We start from the raw sequence: 14,904 nt of genomic DNA, 5'->3' as shown, positions 1-14,904 counted from the left end.
ATATTTGTGGCCCTTTCTGATATTTGTCCTGCGAGGAGGAGGAGGAGGGGGAAATGTGAGCATGAATAAGCAGGGTGAGATGCTAACAGACATTTAGAATAGATTTATTAAGCCAGTCAAATACAAAAAGTCTCACATGTGCTTTTTGCCTACAGCGAAAAAAGGGCTACAAACCAAGAAAATACAACTGCCAGTAATTACAGCGTACCTTTCAAAGTGCAATTCTGCTAATTTGTCATTTCAGCCCACCCATCAGGAGTTTGTTCCCTGTAACTTAAACTTGATAAAATTAAGCCTTTTTCAAATTCATCTGCACACATTTTGAAGCCCTTCACCTACACTAGTCTAAAGGACATTCTAATGGGTAAACAGTGACTTGATTTGAGATTGAATCTGCCTTTAGATGGTAACATCTTGACGTGTGGGTCCTGTGACTTATCGGGGCTCCTGACTGTGCATTACAGCAGGGAGCCAGGTCAGGTGGCACAGCGTGGATTGCTGGGGAGCAAAGCCAGATGTCCTGGCAAGAGGTTTCCCTCTAAGGAGCGGCTCTACTGCTGTGACACTGGATCTAGGGTCTTTAAAGTACTGATGGAAAATCTTTCTCTCTGGTGCTTAAGCAGAATTTTGATGTTTCAGTACTGTCATCACTGCTGCCTAAAGGTTTTGGTGCTACGACTTCTAGATAACTGGGCAACAGTACAGGATGCAGTAGGATGAGTATGAATATAGGCATGAGTGGTCAAATCATCAAATCAATTGTGGTCAAGTAGAAGTGTTGTGTTTAATGAGATTAGGTCCATCATAATGGGGAAAAAAAGGTTGTGTATGTACTGTGTATTGTGTCTGATACAAACATACAATGTCAATAGCTACAATATATTGGGATACACTAACAACATAGAAAGAACAGCATTTCTAAAGACAATGATTTACACTTAGTCAATGCAACTATCAAAACAGCAGGTTATAAATAATAATCACAATCATGTTTTTGGTATGATACCATCAAAATTCATTTCCCAAAATTTTTGTATTTCAACAACCACTTTTAAACAGTTACACATATGGGACAGTTCTATAACATCAATGGTACTGAAGAAATCTTCATAAATCAATTAACATTCACATTGTAAATTCTATGATTTCATGTACTTATATAATCATTCATTGTTGGAATGAGTATATGTAGCCTTAGTCATATTGGGGAATGGCTTCCTGTAACCCTACAAGTAACAAACTAAATGTCAAGTTGTTACAGATCTGCAGAGAGACAATCATAGGTATTTTCCGGAAGAAGAAAAAAAAAACACGTGTTATGATGTTAATTATTTCAACCTATTTAACAAATGACTTCAGTTCCTGATAAAAAAATCTAAATAATATTTCATGTATATATTCAGAATAGCGAAGTGTTTCACAAATAGCCTTATAAAACGCAAGTATAAACAACATTACAATAGGATATCTACAGTTCAGTAGGAAAATTATAGATCAAATCACACCTTGTCAACTCAAAAACAAACTGATTTCATGCTACTACCCAGACTCCATCAGGTGGGTACGGTGATGCTTTAGTGCTTTCCAGGGTCAATGTTCTGTCGCTCCCTTTTGCCAAATCCTGCTCCCGCTCCTCCTGCTGCTGCAGCTGCTGCGGACTGATCTGCTGAAAAGAAAGAACAAAACTGCATCAAACTTCACTGTACATAAATACAGAAAATCAGCCATTGTGTGGTACACAGCAACACTGTTGGTGATGCTTTTCATGAAAAACAAAAAATCTAATGAACAGACCAGCCAAGACCTGATATATTTTTATTCCTATGTGCCCTCGAGCTCTGCTCTTCTCCAAGACCTATTAAAGACATGAACATTGTTTATTGTGAGTCAGTCCCACATATACTGCCCTAATGTCATCCATGGCATAAAATAGTCCCCAACAAATGCAGAATTAACTTCTGTTTGAGTAACATTTACTAAGAAAACCAAATTGCTCAGCTATTTTGGAAAATTATTACTTTTTTTCCATGTCACTGTATATTTGGACCCGTTTTTTTTAAGGATTAACATCTTCAGTTGGACAAATGGGATCAAATCAATCAAAAGCTACTTCAAATAAAGACTAAATATTGGTTTTGGTCTTTCAATGGCATTTTGTTGATAAGAAAAGAGTAATTCCAGCTTTAGCCTTTGATCAACAAAACATGTACAAAAATGTGATTTATGACTTTAAACTAGAATAAAATATTGTACTTGGCTGGCCGAACCATACCTGCATTCTCTGGTGGTGGTCTTGAACTCTCTCCTACTGCTCTGGCCCCTCTGGGCTGTGGGAATGACGACTGCCAAGGAAAACCCTGACCAAAGAGAGAGCACCATCTTACTTTAAAATCACTAAATATGCTTATTCTTCACAACCAGCAGCCTCCAAGTTTTTGACGTATCCTAAATTATTAATGAATGTAAGAATGGCTAGGTCGAGCTATAGTTAGACCGAAACACATCTGCTTGTTCCTTCCAAAAGATGAGGGGTGTAGAAGTAAGAGAGAAGAAGAGCCTTGTTTTCTCACTGAATCAGAGTCACTCCAGAGACAGAGACAGAGGGGCCTTAGAGGACCCTTACCGGGGTAACAGGCTGGAAGTCTCGTACAGGGGGCGGTGCTGCGGCGGCTGCGGCTGTGGCGCCTGCTGCATTGGGCATCCGGGGAGGGAAGTGTATGGGCCAGCCCTCAAGGCCCTGCGGTCCCACCTGCACAAAGGGACCACAGTAGGGAGGGCTCAGCGGGCCGTTCACAGAGCCTGACGTGGGATCTGAGGTACGCCTTTCCTGCTGCTGCCCCTACGAGGGATCATAAGTACACACGTGATCCCCAATCAGTGCATGGCCACTACTCTCATTGAGCGTAGTGGCCCTGTATGGCATGGGCCACCGCTGATCTCGCTCTCCTCCTCCCACTGAAGGAAATGTTCCACCTGTTGATCCCGAATGCACTGATAAACAACCTAGCTGGAGTGAGGCTCTTATCCTGGGAGTATTGATTTTTCCAGTCTGGACTTATCACAGTAAACGTCTATGTGGGGCTGCACTCTGTCACAAGGGGGCGCTACTCTTCAAGGTTTACTCCAACTCTCCTACTGCATGATGCATCCCAAAGGCTTGAAGAGCAACTTTCAGCATACACCTTAGCCATAACTAAATGAACAAGGCCCTAATAACCGTAACTTGTTACCTATCCAGGCTGACGGCACCATTTCATAAAAACATTTAAATATGTCTGCAACACTACAGGGTTCAGATCCCAGCTGCATAGAGTACCTGTTTGTGATGCTGCATCTGCAGTCTCTCCAGCTTACATCTCTCTGTACGTTCTCTCTGACACTCGTTCTGTGCCTGGTGAAGCTGACCCACAAACAAACAAAAAAACAAAACAATCAGAGAGCAGTTCAGTTATTCATACAGAAAAATGTACTGTAAACACACAGCTTACCTGATTGGTTAAATTAGTAATCTGACCCTGAAGCCTCTCAACTTGCCGCCTCAAGTCCTCTTTCTCCTCATTCATTCGCTCCCTGTCACTCCTCTCTTTTCTGAAGTCTTCTTCGAAGATCTTCACCTGAAGTACAAAATGACGACGATTAAAAATCAGTTGAGGAACTGTGCGGTTATTTGCAATAAAACTTTGCGTCTGTGCGTGCGTATGTTGTCCTGTGTGTCTGACCTGTTCCTTTAGTACAGCGATCTGGGTGAGCAGTTCCTGTTTCTTCAGGTTATTGGCTGCATCAGCAAAGTTACCCTGGCCAGGTGGTTGTTGGGAGGATGATGGGGTGTGCAGGTTTAAGGCTTCTTCTAAAGCCTAAAGTAAGACAAAGTGTAATTGTTACATAGAGAGAAATCTCTCTGCTTAATCCTTCTCTCTCTGTCTTTTTTTCCCCCACTCTCACCCTGTTGAGGCGTTGGATCTCCTTCTCCTGGTACTCTCTCTGTTTGCTGAGGGGCAGCAGCTGATCCTGCAGGTAGCGAATCTTTTGCTTTAGCTCAGTGGTCTCAGAGTTGAGGCACTCCTTCTCCCCCTAAGACAAACACACCCAAAACATTGAAAACATCTTTCTCAAAGTAGTATATTTTTGTTAACGTGTCCTGGTTTTGTTAGACCATTATCACCTGGGCTTTGTGTCCCTTTATTCTCACCTGTACATTTTCAATTTTGGACTTGGCCAACAGTAGCTTCTTGTCATAGTCGCGCTGCCTCTGCTCTCGCTCTGCCTCCAGTTCAAGTACAGTTTTCTGGGACTCAGCCAGTCGTTGTCTAAGATCTGTGATCTTAGAAATTGGTGTTATCAAATTATAAACAACGCCACAGCAACAAGGACACATTTGCAAACACGCAGTTTTGTTTTTGTGTAAAATATGAACGAACATAGTGACGCAAATGGATATATCTAGGGTTCTGTGGTTAGAACCCAAGGTTGCACGGTGTCTCTGTCTCAACAAAGTGTGAATGTAGGTTTGCTCATGACTGTGGGTGCGCTGAAGCATAGGTGTGTGTGTGTATGAGTGTCAGAGTGTGTACATGTGTGTTTCTGCTGCCCTCTGACTGCACCACAGCAGGAAGTCAGCGGGTACCAGAGAGGTGAGGGGAATTCTTACTGAGGTGTGACAGGCCTTGTGGTAAGCACACTCTCAGATAGCGAGCTATTGCAGCATTGCACCGTTTCCACTGGACAAGCAGATAGATACAGAAAACACACACACACAGAGTCCTGTGTTCCTTCGAGATATTTCCGAATTACAAAATCCTCCATTTCACTTGTTTGAAAAAAAATTGGAATATTGCAAAATGTGACAACTGATGTCACAGTGCTACAACTATTCATTTAAAAAAAGGATGCTGACAAGATAATATTGTTTTATTTGTCATTTTCTGACTATATTGTGTTGTATAGTGTGAGTAATTTAAGTAATTTTAAAGGCCCAACTTTTAAAATGTCTCAACAGTAAAAGTAATTCATGAAGTTGAATAAGGCTGAACTGAGAACAGTGGAGGACACAGTTGAATAGAGTTCATTTTGAACATGGGGCAACAGATAAATAACATAGCACTTATGTTTTTATTATGTTTACATTATACTGATTTTTTTATATACTCCACATACTTTTTGTACTGTACATTTGAAGCATCTTTGTTTTTGTTTTTTTTTACTGCAAATCTAAAGAACCCTGGTGTGTCTGAACACACAGGCCAAAGTGAAAATAAAACAAAAATGAGATTAAATACTTATATTTGACTGGAAAAAACATTTAAAGGTGAGCTTTGAAATGACAAATGTTTTTCAGAGGAATCTGGAGAGAATTATGCATGGGCTCTACATCAGACGAGGGCCCAGCTATGTCTTCCTACACCCTCCACAACAGCTGTAAAGTCATTACTGTACCTTCTGTTCAAACTGTGACTTCATGGAGTTCCACTGAATGTCCCACTGCTTGTTCACCTCCAGTACCTGTAAGCAAGAGTCAGAAAGTGAAACGAATGACACTGAACATATAGGAAACAATGTACACAGAGACTTTCCCCTATGGCAAAAGAGGATGAGCAGTAAGAGCAAAAGACTCACATCCTTTCTCTGCTTCTCCAAAAGCTTGATCTTCTTTTCATACCCCTCTACATCACAAGGTTTGGTTGGGGTTTTCTCTGCAGCTTTTCCACTCTGAGGGCACACGAAACATTCCTAAATCCACAACATCCCTTTATTACTGTAACCCCACATCAGTGGGAAAGTTTGAAGTCACTGGTAAAGTAAAAATCTATTAGTGTGCAAATGTGGCATTTCTTTATAGGAAGCTCAGCTGTAATTTGTAATGTCATTTAACTACCTTCTGTGGTGTGGTTGCCTCCATCTTCGGTCTCACAGCTACTGATTCCTCTTTCACAGGCTCCTCTTTGGCCTCTGCGGCGTCGGTGTGAGACGGCACCGTGGACGATCCTGCTGCTGTTGCTCCTCCTGTGACCAGCTCCTTAAGTTTCTGGTTTTCCTGCCTGAAATCAGTAAGAAAATGAAAATGATAGTATTTGTGAGCAAGGTTCCTGCCCACAGTTTTACAATTCAGAATGTCCTGTGGGAAGACCCTACAATACCCACTGGGTGCAATGACGCCAAGATTAAAGCAGTGGGATAACTCCCCCCCATTAAGAGTGAAAGCATGGTCAACTGTTAACATCCATGGCAAAGTAAAAATTGTGTAGGATTTGGTCATCAAGGTTTCAATAGGTCATGAGAAACAAAACTGTCCCACAGTTTAAAAAAAAGTCCAGAGGAATGAGAAGTCGGTTTTGTATTGAATAGGATTATACTACTGATCCTCGCTGTTTTGTTCTTTTTGACCTTACTAACAATGATGTCTGTGCTCCGGCCAAAGCGACACAAAGCCCACTCAGAAAACATTACCTCAGCTGTTCCAAGTCTCGATTCCTGATATGATGATCCTCTTCCATTTTCTTGCGAAGCTCATTATTCTCCTGTCTGAGCTGCTCACAGAGAGTCTGTAACACCAAAAACAACAAAATTATTTACAGCATCATTCTGTATAATGACATTAATATTTAATTTAACTTTAACATGATGGTTTAAAAAAAAAAAAAAGATGTTGGAATACTCTGTATGAGCAGATTTTCCCACCTCAACGCCACAAATGATTGTTTTTCTGACACATACTCCGATATTTCACATTTTTCAACCCACATAACTCGACTTTTATTCGCCTCCTGAGAGGTTTTGTAAAGAAATAATGAAAGTAAGAACAATGAGAACTGAAAACATGACCAGCAGTCACTGAAAATACTGCTATACTTTCATGTATTAAAATTAGGACATGGTGTGTTTCAGAAGTACCAAGCAGGAATGCACTTCCACTGGCACAACCAGCTAGACAGCCTCCTCTTTAAGTGCACTGTGTCCATGTAACACATAACGTACTTTATAACATGCTTTTGAAATTTGCTTACAATAAAATAATAAAAGTGTTACAGTTAAAAAATTGTTTTTGTGTGCTCAGGCCACACAGACAACTGCGTGAGACACTACATCTACCGTTGCAGTGGTCAAACAATTACAAACACAGAAGTTTGTTTACATTTTATTATAAAAGGAAGTCTTAAATCATCATATGTATGAATCTGACATGTCATAAAAGTCACTCTAGCTTTTAAAGTCTGTGAATGATTTACAGTTTACATAACATTTTAAAAATAAATTAAAATTTAACATGATGAATCATTCTATGAACCTGCTCCCTACTGTATGACGCTTATTATAATATACTTTTAAGTGCCTACCATCAAGGAGAAATAGCTGAAATCTAAAAGGTTGCTTTGGTGTGTTGTCATGCAGTCCCAGTGTGTTACACACCTGTAGGAGGGAGGTCCTCTGTTCATTCTTTTGGACCTTAGAGGAAAGATGGTGAAACTCCACAGCCATTCGACCAAGATGAGCCAACAGCTGGTTTGGGTTGGACTCCTCTGCGAATATGCTGAAGGAGCTCTCCAGTCTCTTTAGCTGACTCGCTAGCTCAATGTTCTCTTGAGGCAAGAGGGGGATTACTCCTGTCACTGACCCGGCCTGGAGATACCCACACAGGTGAAGAGTTACTCAGTCGCTCCTTTCAAGCTGACTCAGCGTTAAAGCTGACTATTAATGTATTTATTTAAACCAGCACGAGACTGAAAGATCAACAAGCTGTAAGAGTCATCATGCTGCTATTTCTAAGTAATTGCAGCAGCTGTCTCATCTGAAAAGTCGAACTGGTTTGTCCTGTTGGAGCTAAATTTAGGTCACACAAACTGGTTGTTTTCTAAATAAAAAATATATTCTATTCAAGTGTAGAAACTGCCAAAGGATGCTATAGAATTTCACCATACGTGATAGGCTTGTCAATACAAATAGTTTTGACATGTACGTCTAAATTATTCTGGCTTAGTGTCCTGTTAACACATCCCCTAGGATGTAACGTGTGAATGAATCAGCGGTGTAATTCTAGTCAGTAATAATCCTGGACTTTCCCCAAGCTGACTCAAGCTGGAGCTACCAGTATTGAGTTTGTTGGTGAGTCACCACACCATGGATATGTTCCTAATATTGAGAGAGCTGTTACAAAAGTGGAAAAGTTGAATTCAACCCAAATGAATTACATAAAATAACTACTTTTAGCACCAGGAGTGTTGGGATATTCTAAACATACTAAATTAATTTGTGTCACATAAAGTATGGTACGTACAGTCAAGGCATCTGTAGTCTTCCCATCCATATTCACAACCTCAAACTCAGATAACGCCTCCTGTAAAGACCAACAAGGTAATAGCACCATAATACATGCACTGCATAATGTAATTACCTAAACAAACTTTTAAGAATAAAGCAAACATCCTCAATAATCAAAGTCCCCCTCGTGTGTGGATCTTCTGTTATTTACAAGTTGTTTCTTCATGTACAGATTGCTTACATTTGGCTTCTCAGGTTGAAGGGTCTTCCCTAAACAACTTGTTTGCTCCTCCTTCTGCTCTGCAGTGGGATGTAAACAGGGTTTACCTGAAATGAGCCACAACAATACCAATCATAGCTGAGGTCAAGTTTAACAACACGTCATATGGTTACCACTGTGCAGAATAATATTATACAAAGTATAAAAGTATGACTACAAAAGTTAGATTACCACAAAAACTGTGAGACTTACTTTGTGTCTCAGTCTGAATAGGTCCTCCCATACACAGACTGGCTGCAAAACTTGAGGACTTGAGGGCTTCGTTGTCTCTCGCAAGTTCCTCCACTCGCTGCCGAAGCCTCGACGCCTCTGACTGAGATTCTTCCAGCAAGTCACCTGCGAGTTTCAGAGAGAGATCTTGTCTCTGTCCAACACTGCAAGGGCTTAATCTATCAGCGCATGCAATCATCAATAGGATATGACAGGGCGCAAAATAACACTCCTTCGGTGAGTCACAAAAGGAGCAATTAGGCCGTTCACATCACTGGCATGCAAGCTTCTCAGCAAACTCCCTAATGAAGATCGTCGAGTTTGACTACATTCCATGTCTTAACTGCAAAGCGGGAAATTCAATAATCATATGCCTATATGTTGTGGGTGCTTTAAGGTACTTATAATATAATCATAATAATCCTAATAATAATAATAATAATAAAAATAAACTTAGAGCTGCTACAAAACACAAGCTGGCCACAGTTTTCTGTTATACATTTTACAAACTATAACAAAGAATCTGTCTGGTGTTAAGACACACAACAGATGTGTAAGGCCAAAGCTGGCATGAGTCCATCACACACAGCCTTGTGATATAACCCTTTTGTCTCTTGGAAACATACCTAAGCTTTTAAGTCCTTTCATCCGCTCCCTCAGTATGCTGTTCTCTTCCAGTAGCTGTCGATAGCTGCTTCCCCCTCCGGCCTCCTCCCGGGCCTTGACCTCACTCCCACCTGGATCATAGATGCGGTACGGGCCTTTCCCTTCCATCGCCGTGGCTCACTTCCTAGACATGGTCCTCTGAACTGTGGAAAGAAGATACAAAAAAAAAAAAAAGTGTAATTTTTTCAACTTATATACAAAACATATAGAGTCATCCTGGAAACTACTCGGCGGAGTGGCTGACCTTTACGGGAAAAAAACAAAAAGTGCTGATAGTAAAAGACTTTAATCAAAAGAGGGGTGATGACTTGTGTCCACAATGTTCCTTCACCCTTTACACTAAAGGGAAGCGGCAGAAAAGAAACCTTTGAATCCCTTAGTTTGCTCGTGGATGTAGTCTGAAAATGTAACCAACACCAAATGTCGACAGCAGCTGAAGAGAAGAGTGTGAGGAGAAACAACTTCATCAATCATTACCTCAACATCCTCTCCAACCACAACTTATATCGTGGCAAAAGAAAGGCTGATAAAAAACAGAACAAATGGCGTTTTTAGTACTTCTTGACTGCAGATTTAAACAACTACCACCCACAGACATGCTGCTGTGGGTGCTGGATGTTAAGTTAACCCAACTAGAAGAACCTTAAACCTCTTTTATTTAAATCAGGACGACTGTGAAGGAAAATAAAAGACCAAACGACAGCTGTGAGAGGACAAAAGCAGCAACAAGAGAGAGGCAACATTGCAAACAATGTGCTAACGGTCTGTGTTGGCCAAACATGACAACTACCAACGTTCAACATCCGAGCAGAGGAAATAAAAAAAACAAAAAAATAAAACGTCACGTAAAATCCTGCCAACAAACATCTACAGCTAAACAACCGAGAGTCAAACAAGAGCCCAATCTAGCTGATGATAGCCACCTTGATTGGCTGAAGAAGGCTAATATTAGTTTTCGCTGTTGTCATGCAAATCGCTAGCAACATCCTCGTTAGCCAGTCGGCTAGCTAACACTAAGATGACAGTGCGGGGGGGAGGGAGCCTCGTCTATTTCCCCCCCTCCGCGGATAGTTTTATCGATGCAGTAAGTGAGTTAAACGACAAACCGAAGAACAAAGAGGTGTTTTTTTTCTTGTCTAGATACCTTTCAGCTCGCAGTGGCCTCTCTCTCTCTCTCTTCGTCTCTCTCTGTGTGCCCCAGACATCTATTGCGGAAGTGGTCTATCTGGTCTGTGCTGTAACCTGGGAAATTCCACCTCGCAACGTTTGATGTAAACAGATTCATGACGTGATTGACAGCCCGGCGGGCCAATCAGAGCGCGGCTCTTTGTCGAGCGGCGTCACAACCAATGAGAGAGCTCCACTGACCGTAATGTAAACACTGGAGATAAAAAAAAAAATGCTTTTGCGTATTTTCTTTTTTTTTCTTCTTTCTACTATGATAGATCGATTATCAAAACCTGTTCACGTGAGGGACTTTTCTTTCTTTCTTTCTTTCTTTCTTTCTTTCTTTCTTTCTTTCTTTTTTTAAACACGTAAATTAATAGTCACATGTAGGAGTGCATGTGTGTATGTGTGTTGTATTATTGTATTTTTTTTGTAATACAAAGTCAGGGATATATTCTATTTATCTATAAGAATCAGGCAAGGAAGCTTGTCACTCATTACTTAAAGAGAAGGGGTGGGAGTTTATAAGTTATTCTTCTTTTCACTCCTTATGTGTTTCTAATGTTTAAACATTTTGCCTTATTTTTTATTTTTTATTTTTTTTGTTTGCATATTCGAAATAAACACTTCAATCAGATCAGATCAATCAGAAAAGTGACTCATATGGCGCGACAATGACACTGAGGTGAGTAAAACTGCTAATTAAAATCAGCCTGATTTTTATCTTTCCTGATATTAATTAAACAACTTATTAATCTTTCAGTTAAACTCTTGAGCCTTCATGGTGCAGGGACAAACCCCGATCATTTAACTGAATGACTTTTCTCTTCATTGATAATTTTAGAGAGAGAGAGAGAGAGAGGGAAGGGGCTGCTGGGGCTTTCTGTTATTGCATCACATATTTCCTCTGAACTAGAGGGGGTAGTAAAAGCCTAGTTGAACTTACACTTGAGTTTTTTATGTCCCCCACTAAAGATCAACAAGAAATATTTCACATGAGAACTAAAGTATATAATGTGATTAGGGTTGCAACAATGTATTATTGTCATTATTGGTTAATTTGACTGTTGTTTTTCTTGCTTAATTAACTGTTTTCATCTATAAAAGATGAAAATAATTTAAAAAAAAGTGCTGATCAGAATTTCCCTAAAGCTCAAGTTGACATTCAAACTACTGCTTTGTCCAACAAACCTAAACCTAGAGTCACCCAGTTTACTGTAAGTAGACCATACACTGTGATACACTAGATTTACTATATTCATTTGTGATTGCAATTTAAAATATAATTTAAAACAATTAAAACAAATCAGACACATTGATTTAATAAACTAATCATTTCAGCCTGGTTTTGGTACAATTATATCACCTGGTATTTTTGTTATTTTAAAAGTTTAAACGTCAATTTTTCCTGGTCTTAAAGTGAAATACAACCTTTCTTTCAAATGTCAATCACAAGGTAACAGGTGTTTATGGTGTTTTTGAGAAGAACTGCAGCACATACAGTATAATCAATGTTTGACCAAACTGTCAGAACTTTACTACAGGCCTCTGACTGACCAGACATGAATAATTTAGAGCAATAGTGACACCTTGTGGGAATTAACAAACAGGTAATCTGCTGTCATGTTTCTTTCTCAGGGAATTACACCAAGGAAGGGTGTACTTGTGCCTCTGATGCAGTTTAGCTTAATACTGAGTACAGTTAGACTGAGCCACACAAGGCTACTTGGTAATCCCTACTGAGTATCACATGTTTTGAAGGGTCTGTAATGGATCAAAGGTAAACTACCAAAATGTCATAAATCACAAGTGAAAACATAAAGCTGCTTGTCCACAGGGACGATTAAGGCAAACATGCTGAGTAACGATCTTATATTTCCGAGCATCAACCCAGGAGGTCCTAACAGGAACCATGTTGTGTTATCACAGGCAACACCCAGTTTTTAAATGCTCTTCCACTATACATAACATGATTTGTAATAAAGATAAACTAATCAGAGTCACACCTTTGTTTTTCTCTTTCTATAGCTACCATTATTAATTTTGGTACTTCCTGTAATGCAGAGCAAGTTAACCTTGACAGTGGTGATGGTGCACCAGTGATACTGAGGCACAGCTAATGTTAAAACTAAAACTGTAGTAGAGAAACCAGTTTAGTAAGAGCTTTCATGAAAACTGTCATCCTGTTCAAACAGTAGGATTTCACCTTACTGCTCATTTGTCTCTTTGACTGAACTGACAAATGTGTGTGTAACAAACCTTATTTAAAACTGCTTTCCATATATATGAAAACGCAGCTTAAACTTCTTTAGATTCAAATGATGAGTCACACTTCAATTAAAACCACATACAAGAGCAAAACATCAGACAGCAGTGATATTTTATACCATATATTATGTAGAACAGTAGTGCCCCGTTGGCCTGGTAAAATACGTCAGTGTGTTCCCCAGAGAGTTCTCAGCTGGCTACAGGAAAAAGCAAACATGCAGTTCACACACAGACTGCTTTTTTCCCCTAAGTCCTGTGCCTGCCACCAAACACCTTGTCCTTGTTTGTAGGTGCACAATGTTTCCATCTCAGGTTTCTGTGATGTGCAGAAATAATTAACAGGCTGTTGACTCTCTGTCTGCCAGCCTTAAAACAAAAGCCTGAGGATACAGGAAATGTCGCCCATCATTCAGCCTTCAAAATTAAGCACCTTGATTTGTACGCCCACCTGTTTTTTTGTTTTTTGTTTTAACAAAATACATTTTTCATTGCAGAAAGACAGACGAGTGAATGGGGTAATCTTCAGACTGAAAGCTCACAGTGTCACAAGCACAGAGTAAGTAATCTGTACCCTCTCCCTGCTGAGACACAAGGGCAGTCCAGTCTCCAATCTTCTTCCAGCAAAAATCAGCAGCTGATAGTCATTAGCTCTGTGCTGCTTAATACAAAATGTCCTTTTGTTAGTCAGCTAACTCCAGCTGTTCTATCGACGTCCTAAACCAGGGACATCCTCTACTCTTTCAGTATGCAAAAAATATGACCAAGAAGTGCAGTGGCAGATATGCTTCAGTGTTACTTTAAACTGGCTCATGATGTAACTTTTTATTAAAAATCTAAAATCTGACTTCAACTATGACCAAGAAACCAGTGTGACAGGTTGTAAAAGTACATTACTCTCAGGCGTATGTATAAAAAATGATATTTGAAATAATACTAATGATAATTATCTTATTTTAAAGGCTACATTTTGTGGTATTTTGTATTAAATGGTGTTTCTAAAATGTTATTTTGTTCTAAACACGGATTAAGCTTAGATCTGTTGACATGTAATGAAATACAAAATCATATTAAAAATAAAGCAGGTTTAAAATAAACATATAAACACTGTTAGTGTCAATTATTTTCCAGCAGTTTACATTTTCCATCTTTGGTTTTAAAAGCATTTACCCCCTATGGCACGCCTTAGCATTTTTTTCTGACACATAGGACAGAAATCAGTCTTTTCATTATGTTACATTTGCCTCCCATGTAAAGTTAAAAACAGAGCACAACAGCACTCACTTCAGTCACAACATAAAATGATTCAAACCACCCTGAATAATAAAAAAAAAGACAAACCACAAATAATAAATCTAATATCTGCTATAACTGCACTTCAAATGTTAAAACAAATAAACAACAACTCACCCACACATTGAGCTTGTTCGGAGAGGCACTTTTTAAGGAAACTGGTGAATGGGGGGAAGCAATTTCACTGTAAAGACTTGGGGAATTCCCAAAACCCAGTAAAATGGCCTGATACTGAACGCTCAGCCTGAACAGAACCTGGTGTGTGTCCAACAGTGTGTCCTGTCTTTACTGAGCAACAGAACGCATGAAAAAAAAAGGCTGCATGCATTTAATTAATATTTGTACAGTAGCTTGCAGCACGTACACCACATTGCACACATGAATACGTCAGCAAAACTGAATGAATAGATAAGGCCACAAAAATATTACATATATAAAAATGAATCTCTAATTTACACTAACTTGTGTTTACAGTGCAGTATGCACAGTACAGTACATGGTTTGTTTGCATGATCATCTCATGATGCCTTCATAGTCATGGAGACTGCAGATAAAAAAAAAGTCAAAAGGCTGAAGCAAAACCCGTAACTATCTCTGAAGACGTGACAGCTTTGAAATATGTAAACTGCAATCTATTTAATTTATGCTGTAGAAGATGTTCTTAACAACACCGCAGTACAAACTTCCCCTAGCTGTCAAAAGGGAAATTCAAGAACAGTGTATATTTTGACATTGTCTGCATATTAACAATGTTCTATTGAAGTAATCTC

General features: G+C 39.5%; 1 protein-coding gene across 10 annotated transcripts; it reads right to left on the bottom strand.

The window, feature by feature from the left end:
- Positions 1-88: 88 nt before the first annotated feature.
- Positions 89-14,394, bottom strand: tnip1 (TNFAIP3 interacting protein 1). Of its 10 annotated transcripts, none has more exons than XM_027277557.1 (19): positions 14,252-14,394; positions 9,370-9,552; positions 8,726-8,869; positions 8,495-8,580; positions 8,270-8,329; positions 7,405-7,614; positions 6,445-6,539; positions 5,873-6,035; positions 5,614-5,727; positions 5,434-5,499; positions 4,190-4,321; positions 3,943-4,071; positions 3,720-3,854; positions 3,489-3,614; positions 3,317-3,400; positions 2,624-2,839; positions 2,273-2,357; positions 1,805-1,855; positions 89-1,663 (listed from the first exon to the last, which is right to left on the bottom strand). In XM_027277557.1, the coding sequence occupies exons 2-19, from the start codon at positions 9,515-9,517 to the stop codon at positions 1,575-1,577; spliced, it is 2,133 nt and encodes a 710-aa protein (XP_027133358.1). In that variant the 5' UTR covers positions 9,518-9,552; positions 14,252-14,394; the 3' UTR covers positions 89-1,574. The 10 variants fall into 10 exon arrangements, with proteins under 10 accessions (XP_027133358.1, XP_027133348.1, XP_027133386.1 ...); XM_027277547.1 differs by lacking the exon at positions 14,252-14,394 and adding an exon at positions 10,554-10,704; XM_027277585.1 differs by lacking the exon at positions 14,252-14,394 and adding an exon at positions 10,554-10,704 and having other exon boundaries at positions 2,624-2,749.
- Between the last annotated feature and the right edge of the window lie 510 nt (positions 14,395-14,904).

The sequence above is a fragment of the Larimichthys crocea genome, chromosome I, assembly GCF_000972845.2.
Source record: "Larimichthys crocea isolate SSNF chromosome I, L_crocea_2.0, whole genome shotgun sequence".
Lineage (NCBI taxonomy): Eukaryota > Metazoa > Chordata > Actinopteri > Sciaenidae > Larimichthys > Larimichthys crocea.
Note: the sequence above shows the minus strand (reverse complement) of the source record. Positions and strands in the feature narration are given on the sequence as shown.